The sequence below is a fragment of the Saccopteryx bilineata genome, chromosome 9, assembly GCF_036850765.1.
Source record: "Saccopteryx bilineata isolate mSacBil1 chromosome 9, mSacBil1_pri_phased_curated, whole genome shotgun sequence".
Taxonomy (NCBI): domain Eukaryota; kingdom Metazoa; phylum Chordata; class Mammalia; order Chiroptera; family Emballonuridae; genus Saccopteryx; species Saccopteryx bilineata.
Window position 1 is genome coordinate 36583093 of NC_089498.1, and position 19684 is coordinate 36602776.

At 40.5% G+C, this 19684-nt stretch overlaps 1 protein-coding gene across 1 annotated transcript in view; it reads right to left on the minus strand.

Moving 5' to 3' along the window:
- Positions 1-19198, minus strand: part of UBA2 (ubiquitin like modifier activating enzyme 2) — a 44569-nt gene extending 25371 nt beyond the window's left edge. The window contains exons 1-8 of the mRNA XM_066242257.1: positions 18992-19198; positions 16091-16174; positions 14192-14262; positions 11428-11492; positions 9375-9475; positions 7656-7777; positions 990-1057; positions 77-198 (exon numbers count right to left, since the gene is read on the minus strand). Of these exons, the coding sequence (XP_066098354.1) occupies positions 77-198; positions 990-1057; positions 7656-7777; positions 9375-9475; positions 11428-11492; positions 14192-14262; positions 16091-16174; positions 18992-19129 (771 nt within the window). The 5' untranslated portion in view covers positions 19130-19198. The remainder of the gene's footprint in view (positions 1-76; positions 199-989; positions 1058-7655; positions 7778-9374; positions 9476-11427; positions 11493-14191; positions 14263-16090; positions 16175-18991) is intronic.
- Between the last annotated feature and the right edge of the window lie 486 nt (positions 19199-19684).

Below are 19684 nucleotides of genomic sequence, written 5' to 3' on the forward strand. Positions count from 1 at the left end.
GCATAAAGAGAAGTATAATTCTATTTTATATACTATTTTAAAACAAATCAAACACACATTATAAAGTAAACCTAACCTTGGTAAAAAGTTTAACTGGATCATATCCAGTTGATTTAGCCCATTCCTTTGTGGAAATACGTTTAATGTCACCATCTTCATTCGATGCTCTGGCTCTGGCTTCAGCTTCCATTGGTTCCCCTACAAAACAAACACCACTTTTATTTTCAACTGTAATAAATACAGATCCAAGTTATCACTCATCTTAGGGCAAAAATGTCACTCAGGGAAGTCACCTGCACACAATACAATCTGAGTTCAAAGACAAAGAAAGATAACCTGCTTATTGTACCTCAGTTTCTGAAGGCCACATGTAGAGCGTTCAAAGTATAAATCTGTAATCAGATCTAGGAACAACTCCCAGCTCTATTTACTAGATTTGTGAAAGTTCTTGCACTTTAATTTTCTCACCAATATATTGACACTACCTATTTCTTAGAACATTGTTTTAAAGATGAAATAATATATCTTAAGCATATAGCATAGTATCTAGCACATAACAGCATTTTCCCCCTTAAGCTATCAACATTACATTAGTAAAATAAGGGTAATGCTCATTAATAAGAAAACATATCCCATGCCTGACCAGGCGGTGGCGCAGTGGATAGAGCGTCTGACTGGGATGCTGAAGGACCCAGGTTCGAGACCCTGAGGTCGCCAGCTTGAGCGCCGGCTCATCTGGTTTGAGCAAAAAGCTCACCAGCTTGGACCCAAGGTCACTGATTCGAGCAAGGGGTTACTTGGTCTGCTGAAGGCCCGCGGTCAAGGCACATATGAGAAAGCAATCAATGAACAACTAAGGTGTTGCAATGCACAAGGAAAAACTAATGATTGATGCTTCTCATCTTTCTGTCCCTGTCTATCTCTCTCTCTCTCTCTCTCTCTCTCTTAAAAAAAAAGAAAAGAAAACATATCCCAAATAGTTTACTCACAGGAAGCTTCAGGGTCAGCTCTATCAGGAGAGACTTCCTGATCAGCATCTTCTTCCCCAAACAACTGGCTATGATTTAAAAGTAGTAAATATTTATGTACAACAAAATATTCTGAACAAATGTTTACTTTTCCAACTTTCCTCACAAACAGCTAATTTAGAATAATCCAAATCTTTGGTTAGGATGAAGAACAAACAATTGATAAGTAACACTCCATAAACTTAAAAATATTAAAATAATCTGCTGATACCTTGTATCCTAATTTCAATTGCAACACAAGCAAAGCTAAAGCTAAATTTTAGTCAACCTATATTCATTCCTATCAACTAGGCTCTGCAATCCATTTGTTAAAAATCTCTGATCAACAGACAGGTGAGCACCTTTTACATTCCAACTTGGACAACATTCTAACGCCAGACTAGTGGTTGTGAAGTATACCTGCAGCTAGCGTTCAACCAACTTTATCATCCACCTGCTATGTGCCAGGTGCTACTCTAGGTGTAGAAAACTCAGCAGTGAATAGGAGTATTCTTTTCATGGTAGTATGTATCGTTACTACTGAAGAGTCTTAAGGAACAATAAAAAATAGAAAGCTGAAATTCTCTTTTGTTAAATCAAGTTATCCTAAAGCCTGTTTAATTAATAACACTTATGGGAATACAGTTTTCCAACCTTTCAAGTACACGGCATGAGAAATTTATCTTAAAGGAATCCTTTGTAGTTTACAGAGAAAAACAGAACCCTAAAAGCTATTTATTATTTCAAAGCTCCTAATACATTCCACAAGAATATGCCCATTTGTTTTCTAAAGTCGTTGTACCAATTTGCACTGCATAATGGTATGTAAGAATTACTATCAAACCCTCTCTAAATAGCTAGGTTCGTTAGAGCATCGTCCTGAGGCACAGAGGTTGCTGGTTCAATTCCTGGTCAGGGCACATACAGGAACAGATCAATGTTTCTGGCTCTTTCTTTCCTACTCTCTTGCTCAAGTCAATAAATAAAAATTTTTAAAAAGAAAAAAATTCTATTGAGTCACTATCTCTCCAGACTTAATGTTTTGCCAAACTAGTAGTGTAAAATAAGCATCCTACTGTGATTTTATTCTTAATTTTGCAAGTTAGTCATAAAGTTAAACATATCCTTTGTTTATTGCCTATTTGGATTCCCCTTTAAGTGAAAAATCATGCCTGTTCATATACTTTTGTCAGATTGTCTTTTTCTTATTGATTACAGGAATATAATTCAGATCAATTTTTAGTTGCTTATATGTTGCAAATATTTTCATACAGACTTCTCATTTGTATTTCATTTAATGTATTTTGTTGATTAGATATTTGATAGATTTGAAGGTACTGATCTTTTCTTTTATGATTAGCACCTTCTGTGTCTTGAGAAATCATTTCCTACCCCAAGGAAAAAAAATTCCTTGGAGCCTGACTAGGTGGTGGTGCAGTGGATAGATCATCGGCCTGGGATGCTGAGGACCCAGGTTCGACACCCTGAGGTGGTCAGCTTGAATGAGGGCTGATAGACATGACCCCATGGTTGCTGGCTTGAGCAAAGGGTCACTGGCTCGGCTGCAGCCGCCCAGTCAAGGCATATACGAAAAAGCAATCAATGAACAACTAAGATGCCCCAATGAAGAACTGATGCTTCTCATCTCCCTCCCTTCCCGTCTGGTCTGTCCCTGTCTGTCTCCAGCTCTCTCTTGCTAAAAAAAAAATCCTTCCTATATTAGAAAGATTTTAGGTTTTGCCTTTCACAACTAAATACTTAATCTGTACTTAATTTCTATATACTGTTTGAAGTAGAGAATATAAGATTTCCCAGATTGATAGAGAATTTCCCTACCTTTTATTTAATCCCTTCTTTCATCTGGGATCTATTATGAGATATGAGCTCTGAATTGTTCCAACAGTCTGTTTTTCTACTCCTGCACCAGCAACACCCTAAACTATTTTTACTTCATCTTAAATCTTAACAGTTACTAGAGCAAGTCACCTCAAGTTATTCTTCTCCATGAAGATTTTGGTTCCTCTTAGGCCTTATTCTTCCATATACATTTTAGAATCAGCTGAACAAGATCCAAAAAATCTCTGATGAGATTTTTACCTTAAAGTTTTTTATGAATTGGGGTTTCTTTTAGCAAGAGAGGGAGGGAGAGGAAGAGGGAGTGGAGAGAGAGAGAGACAGGAACATCGATCTGTTCCCACATGTCCCCTGACTGGGGATCAAACTGGCAACCTCTGCACTTCGGGACGATGCTCCAACCAACCAAACCATCCGGCCAGGGCTCTGATGAGATTTCAATCGAAATTCCATTGATCAATTTAAAGACATATTGAAAACATTGAAACTGCCAATTCACTAACTAACACATTCTCTCCCCTTTATCTAGTGCTTCTTTTTATGTTCTAACAGTCACTTTCTATATTGAGGCTTATCCAATCTTAAGATTTTCGGGTACTTCTACTTCTCAATGTTTCACATTTAGTTATCTTTCATAGTTATGTGTTTTTATAGTGAGTTATCTATTGTTTCATTATATTTCTACCTGCTTAATACCTAATGCCTAATGATGTGATTAGAAATGCAACTGATTTTTTTAATGTTTATTTTATTGATTTTTTTTTATTTTTATTTTTTATTTATTCATTTTTTAGAGAGGAGAGGGAGAGACAGAGAGAGAGAAGGGGGGGGGGATGAAGCATCAACTCCCATATGTGCCTTGACCAGGCAAGCCCAGGGTTTTGAACCGGCGACTTCAGCATTTCCAGGTCGACGCTTTATCCACTGCGCCACCACAGGTCAGCTTTTGATTTTTAAAGAGAGGAAAGGACAGAGTGAGAGAGAGACAGAAACACTGATCTGTTCCTGTATGTACCCTACCAGGGATCGAAACTGCAACCTCTGTACCTCAAGCTGATGCTCGAACCAACCAAGGGTCTCTTATTTTACTAAGAATTTTTGGCCCTGGCCTGTGGGCTCAGCAGTAGACAGTCCAGCGTGTGCAATCCTGGTTTCAATTCCTGGTCAGGGCACATAGGAGCAGCATCTGCTTCTCCACCCCTTCCCCTTCTCTCTCTCTCTTACTTCTTCTCCAGCAGGATGGCACCATGGTCTCACCTCAGGCACTAAAACAGCTCGGTTGCCAACCAATGGAGCAGCGGCCCCTAAGGGCAAAGCATCATCCAGTTGGGAGCTTGTTGGGTGGGTCCCAGTCAGGGGCGCATGAAGGAGTCTGTTTCTTTGTCTCCCACCTCACACTTAACTTAAAAAAATAAATAAATTTTGTCATAAAAATGTATATGCTAAATTTTAACAGATGTCTTTTCTCTTTTAGAGAGAGAGGGAGGGAGGGGAAAGAGAGAAAGTGGTGGGAGAAGCAGGAAGCATTAGCTAGCTCGTAGTAGTTGCTTCCTGTATGTGCCTTTACTAGGCAAGCCGGGGGTTTTAAATTGGCCTCAGTGTTCCAGGTTGACGCTTTATCCACTGCACCACCACAGATCAGGCCCAGATGCCTTTTCTATATCTAGGAAGATTATATAGTTTCTATTTTTTTGTTTTTTTAGGTAAGAGGAGGGGAAATAATGAGGCAGACTCCCACATCCACCCAGCAACCCCATCTGGGGCTGATGCTGGAGTACCGAGCTATTTTTAGCACATTAGGTTGATGCCCTCCAAAGGAGCTATCCTCAGTGCCTGGGGCCATGCTCGAACCAATCGAGTCACTGGCTGAGGAAGGGGAAGAGGAAGAGAAGAAGGAGAGGGAGGAGGGCAGAAGCAGATGGTGGCTTCTCTTGTGTACCCTGACTGGGAATCAAACCCAGGACATCCACCACGGGGCCTACACTTGATCTATCCACTGTATCACCAGCCAGGGCCTCTTTAATTTTTTAATGAAGTGAGTAACACAAGATGTCTCTAGTGTTGAACCATGCTTACATTACTGGAATAAATAGAACTTGGAAGTATAGATTTATATGCTAATATTCTGTATAGGGTTCTTGCATCTATATATATGAGAATGTCTTGTAATTTTCTTTTTATCCCATAATGACCTAAACTAGCTTTGCTACCAAAGACGTGACGGGCCCTGGCCGGCTGGCTCAGTGGTAGAGCGTCAGCCTGGCATGCAGGAGTCCCGGGTTCGATTCCCGGCCAGGGCACACTGGAGAAGTGCCCATCAGCTTCTCCACCCCTCCCCCTCTTCTTCCTCTCTGTCTCTCTCTTCCCCTCCCGCAGCCAGGGCTCCACTGGAGCAGAGTTGGCCCAGGCGTGATGAGGATGGCTCTGTGCCCTCTGCCTCAGGCGCTAGAATGGCTCTGGTTGCAACAGAGCAATGCCCCAGATGGGCAGAGCATCGCCCCCTGGTGGGCATGCCGGGTGGATCCCAGTCAGGTGCATGCAGGGAGTCTGTCTGACTGCCTCCCCCTTTCCAACTTCAGAAAAATACAAAAGGCCCTGGCCGGTTGGCTCAGCGGTAGAGTGTCGGCCTGGCGTGCGGGGGACCCGGGTTCGATTCCTGGCCAGGGCACATAGGAGAAGCGCCCATTTGCTTCTCCACCCCCCCCCCCTCCTTCCTCTCTGTCTCTCTCTTCCCCTTCCGCAGCCAAGGCTCCATTGGAGCAAAGATGGCCCGGGCGCTGGGGATGGCTCCTTGGCCGCTGACCCAGGCGCTAGAGTGGCTCTGGTCGCGGCAGAGCATCGCCCCTGGTGGGCGTGCCGGGTGGATCCCGGTCGGGCGCATGCAGGAGTCTGTCTGACTGTCTCTCCCTGTTTCCAGCTTCAGAAAAAAAAAAAAAAAAAAAGATGTGACGGCCCTATAACATGAACTAAGTATTCAATTAAAAAAGAATTTCTCTGGTAGTGTTTATCTAAGATTAGAAAGATACATTCCTTACAAATTTAGTGGAAATCACCTATAAATTCAGAGATTAGGTCATTTTTAGAAGAATTTAAACAATTAAATTTCCCTAAGGCATACATACTATTTGGGCTTTCTGGTTTTGTTTTTTTGTGACAGAGACAGAGATAGGGACGGACAGACAGACAGAAACGGAGAGAGATAAGCATCAATTCTTTGTTGCGACACCTCAGTTGTTCACTGATTGCTTTCTCATATGGGCCTTGACTGGGGGACAACAGCAAACACAGTGACCTGGGCTCAAGCCAGTAACCTGGGCTCAAGCTGGTGAGCCTTGCTCAAACCAGATGAGCTTGCACTCAAGATGGCGACCTCAGGGTTTTGAGCCTGGGTCCTCTGAGTCCCAGTCCAACACTCTATTCATTGCGCCACCATCTGGTCAGGCTTTGTTTTGTTTTTTAATTATTTTTTTTAGTGAGAAGAGAGAGAGAGGCAGAGATGGGGGAAGGAGCAGGAAGCATCAACTCCCATATGTGCACTGACCAGACAAGCCCAGGGTTTCGAACCAGTGACCTTGGCATTCTAGGTTGACACTTTATCCACTGTGCCACCAAAGGTCAGGCTGGGCTTTCTATTTTTTGAGTCAGTTTTTTAAGTTTTTTAAATAAATTTATCCAGATCATTAAAAAATTTTTTTAATTCATTTTAGGTAAAAGAGGGAGAGAGAGAGAGAGAGAAGAGAAACAGAGAAAGAAGGGGGGTAGGAGCAGGAAGCATCAACTCCCATATGTGCCTTGACCAGGCAAGCCCAGGGTTTCGAACCGGCGACCTCAGCATTTCCAGGTCGACGCTTTATCCACTGCGCCACCACAGGTCAGGCCAGATCATTAAAATTTTAAGTGTACTGACATGGTCTTCTCTTATTATTTCTCTTCTGTGCTGAGATTACATTCCCCATTTAAGTATTTATTTCTCCTCTCCTTTTTATCATAGAACTTGCCAGTTTATTATTTTTGTTCTTATCTCAATTATATCCTTTCTTCTAATTTTACTGAGTTTATTCTGAGGTTCTTTTCTAACACAAGTTGGATCCTTAGCCCATAAATGTTTACCTTTCTCCATGTAGGTAAACCTATTAACTTTTCCCAACTACCACATTCAATGTACCCTACAAGATTCTCATGTAGTATATAGTATTTTTACTATTACAACAAAATTTTAACTTACATGTCTTTGTTAATGAGGTTTTTTTTTAAATTTTTTAACATATTGATTTTAGAAAGAGGGGGGGAGGAAGGGAGGAGGGAGAGGGAGGGAGAGGGAGGGGGAGAGAGGGAGAGAGGGAGAGAGGGAGAGAGAGAGAGAAAGAAAGAAAGAGAGAAACATCGATTTGTTGTGCCACTCATCCATGCATTCATTGGCTGACTCCTGTATGTGCCCCAACTGCAGACGGAACCTGCAACCCTGGCCTATCAGGACAACATTTCAACGAAATGAGCCACTTGGCCAGGACTGAGAGTTATTTATAAGTATGTTTTTATATCTTCAAAATACATGTTTGTCTCCAATATCAAAATAAGCTTCCTACATAGTTCACTACATACAACAGGCATGCACTTAATATTGGCTGAATTTAATTTAATCTAAGAACCATCACAAGAAGCTACTAAAGTGTTCTTTCACCATATTTAAAATAACATTCACTGTAAGTGCAATCTCTCCAACACTTTAAATAAAAAACGACCATTTTCTACCATCAGTACTAAAAATATTCCCAGAAATAGATGTACTCTTACTTGAATAAATACTTTGCCCAAACGATGCAATGAATAGGCTCTGAAGGTGTGTTACGAATTGTACAGCCCGGAAAGGTTCTCTGAGTTGGTTTGGGATGGCATTCATAACACTCAGTCACACCCTACAAAGTCAGAATATGAGAAAAACATTTATCCCATGAGAGTGTTTCTCAATAAGAAAATATTATCATAAGCATTTCATTCCTTCATCTCCATTCCAACTGGGTTGTCAAAATTTTAAAACATTGGGGACTCAAAAATCTTTACTTTACAGAGAAGGAACTATAATATAAAAACTAACTGAAACAACCATAGTAATGGCTAAGTGACTCCACTTATAGTGGAGTCCAGTGAACTCCACTTACAATAAGCCAAGTAAAAATCACCGAACTTTAATATCAAATACAAGTTTATCTTGATCATACCAAACAGAAAGAAAAACTATTAGACAAATAGCTTTCCAAACAACTTCTCTCTCAAAGTTGTGAAACTCAGTTACCATAGCCTTACCTAATATTCTCCAGAAAATTAAGTGAACTAAAAGTAATTATTAATTTCAAGAGTTATCTAGATACATGAAAAATAACTAGGTATTATCAAAGTAAATATTCTTCATTTTGCTGACAGGGTTACCTTTTAAGTTACAGCGTAAGAAACCCTTCAAAGTCTACAGCACTGGACACAATTTTTCAAAACTATCAGATGAGTATTTTTCCTCTCAGATATTCTCAATCTCAGTCTTACTACTTACTAATATCTCAGGATCATGGCAATGAGAATTATCTTTCTAATAATAGCTAAAGAACCAAAATCTGCAAATACTGTTTTAATATAAATTACAGTAGATCCAGGGTTTTCACCATGATACCATTTCTGAAGGCCTTGCAATACTTTCTCAGGGCAGTAATACGGCACAGTTATTCCTCCTATCACAGTGGGGAAAAGAAAACGACTGCCTGGATCTATCAACAGACCCTGGGAGGCCTTCACTGATTTAATGAGCTGTCATACACTTTGATATTTACAAGTCTTTGTAGAATAATATAAATCAGCTCCCAAGAGTAAGTTTAATAGTTACAACAAAGAACCAGAATTTTCAAGATGGGTAAACTGCCAAAGGAATAAAACCAGCAAATATCAAGTAGAATATAATTCCTATTAGTTTCTAAATTTGAAAAACCATCATTCAAATGTATTTATATTTAGGGTCTTAAAAATATTAAAAAAGAAAAGATGTGAACAGCAAATGAATTACAATGCTGACATTTTATAAAATTGGGTTATAAGCACAGAAATATTTGTTCTATTATTCTCTAGTTTTACCTCAACATTTGAAAAATTTTACAAATATACCAAAAATATGTTTCAACATATTCTTCATATCTCTACACCCAGAATCTTTATATAAAAAGTAACTTTTCAGAAGCCTGGTCATATATATCAACTATAGCTTGACATGTCTCGTGTGTACAAAGAATTTTAAAAGGCAAGTTAATTATGCTTACCTGTCTACGAATTTTAATGTACAAACAAGCTAAATGACTCAAAGAAGCACACAGATAAAAGGTCTGTGCCTGTCCTCTTTTTGGGTACCTTTATGGTACCTTAAGTTTTAGAGAGGCACAAAATTCCTTATGTCTTGGATGTGTTTATCTTTTCTCCTCCTCCTTGAGGTTCCAAATAAGTATTCTGAAGTATATTTTTTAAAAAGTTCTTTACCTTTTTTATAGTAGTTACTTGCCCAAGATAACCAGCAGTTCCACTTTCAATAAGAGGGATGTCAGCTGCCAGACACATCCTATTAACATGGTTGCGAGCAGCTGAAAGAAAAATACTACTTAGTGGTACTTTATGGGCAAAAATTAATTACCTTTAATTAAGATGGCATTTATCCAATCTATTTCTTACCATTTCTATTTTACATGCAATCTTCTTACAGTTATTACCAGAGTAATACAACTTACAGACAATTAAGAAATATTCACTAGCAAAATTTTAACGTAAGGAATTTACATCAAAAATTTACCCCAAGCCCTGGCCGGTTGGCTCAGCGGTAGAGCGTCGACCTAGCGTGCGGAGGGCCCGGGTTCGATTCCCGGCCAGGGCACACAGGAGAAGCGCCCATTTGCTTCTCCACCCCTCCGCTGCACTTTCCTCTCTGTCTCTCTCTTCCCCTCCCGCAGCCAAGGCTCCATTGGAGCAAAGATGGCCCGGGCGCTGGGGATGGCTCTGTGGCCTCTGCCTCAGGTGCTAGAGTGGCTCTGGTCACAACATGGTGACACCCAGGATGGGCAGAGCATCGCCCCTGGTGGGCGTGCCGGGTGGATCCCAGTCGGGCGCATGCGGGAGTCTGTCTGTCTCTCTGTTTCCAGCTTCAGAAAAATGAAAAAAAAGAAAAAGAAAAAAAAATTTACCCCAAGAAAAGTACCCCTATATGTTATTTTTTAAATTCCAAAATGCCATCTTCTTTAAGCTCCACTAAAACAGTTGCAATGTGTTCCAGATCTCAACTTGCTATTATTCTACTACAATTATATCAGGCAATACATGGAAGTTTAGGAGAATGTGGACCATCAATTTTCAACTATTAAGGCAGTTTAAAGCCTGGGGAAAGATGAATCCAGTTAAAAAGAGTCATTCTGGCCCTTTCTCATGGTACTTTGTATGTTTTTATTCTGGTATTTCTGGCCCAAAATTGTTACAAATTCATTTGACAGATGTACTTCTACATGTGGAAGTAATTTACAGGCAAGGAATATTAAGTATTTTCATCTCACATTCCAGACACAGATTTGTTAACAATAGCTGGCTATATAATATTAGATTATATGAAACATCACTGCTTACTGTGAAAAGTTTAAATGGTCTATAATGTACACATCTAATAGAATTCAGTCTGACATCTTATGGCGCCAGACAGACTTAAAAGAATTCAAGAGCCTGAGCTTCTATATTAACTTTGGCACCCTCCTGTCTCATTCTCAAAACAGTGGTTTTCAGCCCTGACTACACTTTACAATCATTTGGGAAACTGAAAAAATATGGCCCCACATTGGTATTTCTTAGATTTTCACATAAATGCAGTGAGTAATAGCATTTAAGCACTGGAATAACCTGAAACACCTAAGCATATGTAGTCACCCTCTTTAGAATTTTAAGTTCCCTATAGTCACACCTTTTAGTAAAACAGCAGAACATATATGACAGCTATCCTACCTGTAACCAGTTTTAGTTAAAATTAGTCATTTGCCATGATTTAAACCTGATCACACTTCCCTTTTAGTTCTAAAAATATTTCATAAGGAATAAATGAAATATTTCCTAATTAACCCTAAATATGTAAACAGCCTTGTACTGGGGAAAGGAGAATACTTAGAAATTAAAAGTATTAGAATAATCTCATCTGCACATGGATGGATGGAACAGACAGCTGAGAGAGAGCAGGAGGATTAGCGGACTGGATGAAAGAAGGTGAAGGGATTAACGAAAAAACATATACATAACACAGAGACACAGACAGTGTGACAGAGGGAAAAGGGCGTCGTGGGTAGGTGAAGGTGGCTCAGAGGACAGGGGTTTGGGGATGGAAAGAGACTTGGCTTGGACAGGGGTTTGGGGATGGAAAGAGACTTGGCTTGGGGCGATGGGCACACAATGCACTGTGTAGATGATGTTTTATTGAGTTGTACACTTGAAATCTATATGGTTTTGCAAGCCACTATCACCAAGATACGTTTCAATTTCTTAAAAAAAGAACAGAAAATAATCTCACCTCTGTTATCTAAAGCATTCATAACCAATATAAACTGTCGAAAAAATTCCACATTATAGTCGGGGCTACAAAGCAAAACAAAAAGAAAAAGGTCAATGAAACAACTGACCTTACACATGATCTTCTCAGTATTAATACAGGATCCTAAAAAGCACATTCAAGTAATAATAATGCAAAAATATCATAATTAAGGATCTCTATCATTACATAGCTTTAACTTTTTCTACATACCATAAGTGAATTTTAAAGAAATTACTTCCCCTAATCCCTATGAGTGGCTACACATCCCTTTTGGCCAACTACCTAGGGCACAAGAGCAGGATCTCCAACTAGCAGAAAGATGGCATGACTTCACTAGTCCCTCCAGGCCTTCTCTGGGCAGCAAGTGCCTGAGAACATACAAAGAACAGATTCCCAGGATCTGCCTGGCCACTGGCTTCACCTCACATGGTTAGGATCAGGCAGGGTTCAGGCCTCTAGAGTCCCCGCTTTTAGCAACACTGAGAATGCAACACAGGGTAAAGTGGTTATAGAGCTATAGGCAGGCTTGTAGAGCAAACATCCAGAGAATAAAAAAGCTGGAGACACAAATACCCTGAGAAAGTATAAGACTTCCTCTAATTCCAGATCTCAAATAAGAACTCATTATTTTTAATACCATTACTTGTGAGCTACATAATAATAGGTAAAAGATAATTGAAGTGCTGGGCCCAACATCTCCAAAATAGTATTTACTCTTTATCTTCACTGAGATCAGAGCATATTTACATACTGTCAAAACTAGTGCTCTATCACAACTCCCCAGGTTATATTACAGAAGTCACAGTCCTAAAAAAATGAATTATCTTGGGAAGGAACCTTCTAAACTGAAAAAAACCACAGCTGAAATCAATCAGAATGAGGGAAACAATGTATTTAGAAAAACCTGAATCATCTCACATAAGGATTTTTCATAGCTTAGAATATCTTTTTATTTAAAACAATAAGACCCTTTATTAAGTTTCCAAGTAACTTATTTATTGGAAGTACTAAAATATATCACCTCTTATCTAAATCATTCAAATCATATATATAAGCTGTTACAAGAACGCCACTCAACTTATGTGGGCACAAACTACCACATTCTAATTATTTTAGAAAAATCACTTTAACCTTCTATGGGCCAATTTTTTTTCATGACTATAAAAAAAATTATGTAACATGAAATCAACAAATATCAACCTATAAAAACAAATTAACAATTCAGCAGCTTCAACAATTTTATTATAATGAACATGTTTTGTAACTTTGAAGTAACAACAGATTACGTTTGCACTTGTCTGTATAAAAGTGTAAGTATGGAATTCCATAAAATAGTTTGTGCTTGGTGCTAAACATAGAATACACTGCATTTTGAACATTTAATTTTGGAACTCCTTTGCACCCTGGCTTTTTGCAGCATCCCTTCTTATCCAAAAAAATTGGCCAATGTGCTATTTTCTCTTGTCACATGTTTTTCACTGAAAGTATTATTGCATTTGGTCCATCCTTTTCTTCTTCTCTTCTAACTGTTCATCTAAAGAAGTCAAGTCAGATTCTAATAAAGAATCTTTGAATCTACATTAATGCTTCTTATTCTTACTGCCTTTTTATTATTATATGCTTTTGTATTCATATTTTAGGCCTCTGATATATAAAACTAAAAAGCAAAAAAAAAATGAGCATTATTGCAAATACACCAAACCCTACCATTATAGCTCATTGTGACTCGAAAGTTACAAAGCTTTATATGAAAATAACAAAATGAGCGTCGGCCTAGCATGCGGAGGACCCGGGTTCGATTCCCAGCCAGGGCACATAGGAGAAGCGCCCATTTGCTTCTCCACCCCTCCGCCGTGCTTTCCCTCTCTGTCTCTCTCTTCCCCTCCCGCAGCCAAGGCTCCATTGGAGCAAGGATGGCCCGGGCGCTGGGGATGGCTCTGTGGCCTCTGCCCCAGGCGCTAGAGTGGCTCTGGTCGCAACATGGCGACGCCCAGGATGGGCAGAGCATCGCCCCCTGGTGGGCAGAGCATCGCCCCTGGTGGGTGTGCCGGGTGGATCCCGGTCGGGCGCATGCGGGAGTCTGTCTGACTGTCTCTCCCTGTTTCCAGCTTCAGAAAACTGGAAAAAAAAAAAAAAAAAAAAAAAAAGAAAATAACAAAATGTTGAAATGCAAACAAATAAGAGATTATTGGTATATAAACCAAGAGCTATTATGTAGGCTTTTTCTTGTTTACCAAACATCTATAGAAGAAAAAATAATGACAACTGCACAAGATGGTTCCTATGTCCTCTATCTGCAGACAACTTGCAAAAGCATTTACTTTGATAGAGTAGACAAGTGCTACCAAAAATGTTACTGGTTACTAAGAAGACATTATTTAACAAGATGTATACGCCACCTTGTGGTAAAACATTAAAAAATTAATAAAATATTGATATATTAGTATGTGACTTGCAAGTTACACAGGCCCATAGAAGGTTAAAAATATTTGGCTACACCTGACCTGTAGTGGCAAAGTGGATCAAGCATTGACCTGGAATGCTGAGGTCGCCTGTTCAAAACCCTGGGCTTGCCGTGTCCAGGCACATATGGGAGTTGCTTCCCCCCTTCTCTCTCTCTCCTCTCTAAAATGAATAAATAAAACCTAAAAAATATATTTAGCTAATAAAAATACCTTATACTTTACAACTTTAATTAAAAATTCACAAGAAAAAATTTCGCAACATAATAATGAGTGCATACTTCATGATGCTGTCATGGTAGGCTATGATATTAGCTTTCGGGTAAAACTGCAGCACACTTTCTTTGGCAACCTGGAAAAACAAGCAACACTAAATCACTAATTTACTAAATTAGTACATTTCTATTTATATTCGAAATATATTTATGGCAGACAACACTGTTATTTCACCTACTTACATAACCTTATTTGTATTAAAAACTAAAAAAATGTTAAAATGTTACAAGATTTCATTGAAATTAAGCTATATACACATATTTATAAAACAACAGGACTGCCCCACTCCTATATAATTCTGTAAGAATGACAAGTTACAGCAAAAATATAAACTATACACACAAAAATATAAACTACACAAAAAATGTTCATTCATTCAACAAACATTTACTAAGTATCTTCTATGTAACAGGATCTGTATAAGGCATTCAGTGAGCAAAAGTAACATTAATCAAATAACCATCTAGATAAATTTAACTATAATCTATGATAAATGATACACAGAAAAAAAAGTAGAGATTGCTATGAGAGAATGATTTCGTTTAGTGTAAGAGGTTTAGGAAAGTACTCCTAGAGGAGGGAGCCGAATGGAGAAAAGCGTGGGATTTGCCAATAAGGCTAGGAAGCAAGCAAAGGGAAAAGATGTTTTAAGACCCTGAATAGGGGAAGGTAAGGATGGACAAATATAACGATCTGAGTTTCGGTGATGGGCACACAACGCAATCTACAGTTCAAATGCTATAGACATGTTTACCTAAACCTATGTATTCTTGTTGATCAATGTTACCCTGTTAAATTAAATTTCTAATTAAAAATAAATAAATAAATAAATAGCCTGACCAGGCAGTGACGCAGTGGATAGAGAATCGGACTGGGATACAGAGGACCCAAGTTCGAGACCCCCAGATTGCCAGCTTGAGCACGGGCTCATCTGGTTTGAGCAAAAGCTCACCAGCGTGGACCCAAGGTCGCTGGCTCGAGCAAGGGGTTACTCGGTCTGCTGAAGGCCCGCGGTCAAGGCACGTATGAGAAAGCAATCAATGAACAACTAGGTGTCACAATGCGCAACGAAAAACTAATGATTGATGCTTCTCATCTCTCCGTTCCTATCTGTCCCTATTTCTCTGTTTCTGTTAAAAAAAAAAAAGTAATAAAAGAAATAAATAGAAACCCCAAATCAAACTGGAACGTTTGAGGAACTAAAAGAGACCGTCTCCTTTAAAAAGAGACAACAGCATAAACTACAGCTTCTCTTTTCCCAAATATAGGAGCTGCCAACCTCTCTAGGTCAGGGGTCGGGAACCTATGGCTTGCGAACCAGATGTGGCTCTTTTGATGGCTGCATCTGGCTCTCAGACAAATCTTTAATAAAAATAATAATAATGTTAAAAATATAAAACATTCTCATGTATTATAATCCATTCATTTTCTACCGCTCATGTTCATGGCTGCAGGTGGCTGGAGCCAATCACAGCTGTCCTCCGGGACAACATCAAATTTTTATTGGATAATGCGTAAGGTACACAGGCCATTGTATGGCTCTCACGGAATTTTAAAATATGTGGCATTCATGGCTCTCAGCCAAAAAGGTTCCCAACCCCTTGCTCTAGGTAATGTAGGAAGAGAACGTTGATATTAAGCAAACAATATTTAAATAATAAAAGGACACCATTTACAGTATTTGGTAGAGCACTTCCATTTTCTCTGTAGACCAAGTAAGGAGGGCGTTTTTAGTCCTTTCCTCATCCTTTTTATTCTTCACAATCCCTCAGCGAAAAAGAAATGGCTTCCCCATATTCTCCCTTCCTATTAGAGTCTAAACTAATATATCATAAATAGAAGATCCACCCATAAGGGTAGAAATATGAATGAATAAATAGAAATGGTAAGAGAAATATACTTACCTGGGCCTTTGATCTTCCAACATGTTTCTTTTGGAACAAAAACTGCCTGTTGAGGTTGCTGACATCAATAGTGTCCAGATCAATCTACAAATGCATAAAACCCAGATAAATCACAAATGTTCTGGTATGTTGGAGCAGTATCACTATTCTTAGCATCCATAACCTAGAACTTTTTTTTTTTTTTTTCATTTTTCTGAAGCTGGAAACAGGGAGAGACAGTCAGACAGACTCCCGCATGCGCCCGACCAGGATCCACCCGGCACGCCCACCAGGGGTGAAGCTCTGCCCACCAGGGGGCGATGCTCTGCCCATCCTGGGCATCGCCATGTTGCGACCAGAGCCACTCTAGCGCCTGAGGCAAAGGCCACAGAGCCATCCCCAGCACCCAGGCCATCTTTGCTCCAATGGAGCCTTGGCTGCGGGAGGGGAAGAGAGAGACAAAGAGGAAAGCGTGGCGGAGGGGTGGAGAAGCAAATGGGCGCTTCTCCTGTGTGCCCTGGCCGGGAATCGAACCCGGGTCCTCCGCACGCTAGGCCGACGCTCTACCGCTGAGCCAACCGGCCAGGGCCCATAACCTAGAACTTTTGATATTTGCTACAGGAGTGGAGAAAATGCTTTTTGACCAATACCCAAATTCTTGAACAGATAATAATTTAATGCATCTTTTAAAAAATGGAAACCACAAGATTTAACTTCAGAGATAACTTCCTCAAAAAAAATTTCAGAAAGGATGCTTGCTGCTGTTTAATTATCCTGGCAAATATGTTAAGAAATTCCTTACTGAAAATGCATAATTCATCTCTATCAATCTAATTAATTAGTCTTTTGAATCTACAATATTAGATTTAACCGTTTGGTTTTTTACTTAAATGATACTTCCCAAACAAATTTGTTGAATTTTTGCTCATTTCTTTAACTCAAGTCTTCACACAAACAAATTTCATTTACAATTATTTCCTGAGGGCTAAAAAGAAAAATTTCTACACAAGATTTGAAAAGTGTAATGGTTTAAGTCTTATCTAACTGCTGCTCAAAAGTAAATGTAGCCTGACCTGTGGTGGCGCAGTGGATAAAGTGTCAACCTGGAAAGCTGAGGTCTCCGGTTCAAAACTCTGGGCTTACCAGGTCAAGGCACATATGGGAGTTGATGCTTCCTGCTCCTCCCTCCCCTTGTGTCTCCCTTCTCTCTCTCTCTTCTCTCAAATGAATAAATAAAATCTTTAAAAAAATTACTCTTTACAAAAAAAAAAGTAAATGTAAGAAAACAATGACTTTTAAAGCCATTTTCATTCCGTTTCCATAAATTTATATGCAGAAATCAAATGTTCTAATTGTGCAACAGGTTAATGGTATGGTTATAATTCGTGAAAATCATCAAAACATATAACCACTTATTCTAAACAATTTATTTTTTCGTCTGACCAGGCGGTGGCGCAGTGGATAGAGCGTCAGACTGGGATGCGGAAGACCCAGGTTCGAGACCCCGAGGTCGCCAGCTTGAACATCTGGTTTGAGCAAAAGCTCACCAGCTTGGACCCAAGGTCGCTGGCTCGAGCAAGGGGTTACTCGGTTTGCTGAAGGCCCACAGTCAAGGCACATATGAGAAAGCAATCAATGAACAGTAAGGTGTTGCAACGCGCAATGATTGATGCTTCTCATCTCCGTTCCTGTCTGTCTGTCTCTGAAAAAAAATTTTTTTTTCCCATTTGAGAAAGGGGGGTGAGGAAAGGGGTGGAAGGAAAGTTCAGAGAAGCATCAATTCGTTCCACTTAGTTGTGTCCTCACTGATTTCTTTCTCTTATGCGTCCTGACCAGGGATCCAAACTGCAACCTCAGGACCCCAGGAGGACACTCTATCCACTGAGCAAACAGCCAGAGCCAACTATTCTTTTATTTGTACTTTCAACATTTACTACAAAAATTAAACCAAATTTTAAAAGGCTCAACATTTATCTTTCAGGTGCCCAAACTCACTATCTTGTCTATTACAAAATGGTTCTTTTAAATAAATATCAGTAGTTATCACGTAAAGGACCATATTTGGATTTATGGTACAGAATAAGTCAGCCACAACTACTTGTTTTCATTCCATGTTTCCACTACATCTTAGAAACTTTAAACTCACATCCATTCCAGAAAACATCTCTAATATCTAACAAGTTTACTTTAAAAGCAATAACGATTTAAAACTAGTCACTGGAAACCAATGCAAAAGATCCTAATCAATGTCTTAGTAAAATAATGATAGTCACGCAGGTTGTACCCAGAACAGAAAACCAAGAGCCCAAGAGTCCTGCCACTTGCTTCATGACCCAAGGTAAATTACTAAGCCACTCTGTATCTCACTTTTCTTCCCATCTGTTAAAAACAAAATGTGATGAAGATAAGAGCTTGCAACCATACGGCGGTGGGAAGATTAAATGAGTTAACGCGAGTAAAACCCTCAGAACCTCACCAGGCTCGGGACAAGCCCTCAGTTGGATACTATTACCGCCACCCTCTGCTCTCTGCAACGTTATTTCTGAATTAAGGGGGACCTCTGATTTAAAGTCACAACGTGCAACAGAAACTCAATCACTTCCTGCCTCCCATTAAAGCAACCGACTGCTCTAAAGCGAAAAGACAAGAAACCGCTTCTACACCCTAGAGACGTCACACATTGGCTGTCTGGGAAGCCAGGGCCGCCCCGCCGCGGGACGCCCGGAAGACCCGGGCCCGCGCGGCCTCCTCGGCGCGCCAAATAGGCCCAGCGAGCGGCGAGGACCGGCCCGTCCACACCGAAGAGCTACCTCTCTTCGGCCAGGACTCCGGGGCCTCTTGGCCTGCCGCCGAACTCCAACTCCGGTCCGACCCCCGACCCCACGGCCCGCCATTCAGCTCGCGCGCACGCCTGGCCCTCACCAGGTCGATGTTGGAGAACCCAGTGAGCACGAGGTTCTTGAGGAGCTCACAGCCAATGCCACCCGCGCCCACCACCAGCACCCGGCCCCCGGCCACAGCCTCAGCCAGCTCCCGGGGTAGCCCCCGCGATAGAGCCATGGCGGGAAGACCACGAGCCGCAACCGAGGCGGAGGCGGGAGAAATGAGCCACGACCGGAAGCAGGTGGGGGAAGGGTGGCCCGGCTTCCGTTCCTGCGCACTGCGGCCGCCAGTCGGCGCGAGGCACCGCCGCCTGGGACCTGGGGAGTGGGCTTTCTTTCGCTGCCCAGGTTCCTCATACTCCGGAGATTGTCCTCCTGCCTGGTGGTGATCTTCACAGATGTCCACTGACCCGCTATCCAGTTTAAGAAGCCTGGGGTTTGAACTGCCAGCCAGGTTTTCTCACAGGTTAGAAAACAGAGACCCCTATATGTAAAGAGCTTTTACAAAATAAGAAGAAAACAACTGTTACCCACAAAAAAATATAGGCAGAAGATGTGAACAGGAACGCATAAATAAAATGTACAATACGACCAATAAGAATATTTAAATGTATTCAAAGAAATGCAAAATTGTGTTTAAAGTATTTTCATCTAGCCCTGGCCTGCTAGCTCACCGGTAGAGCATCGGCTGGCCTATGGAGGACCCAGGTTCAATTCCTGGTCAGGACACACA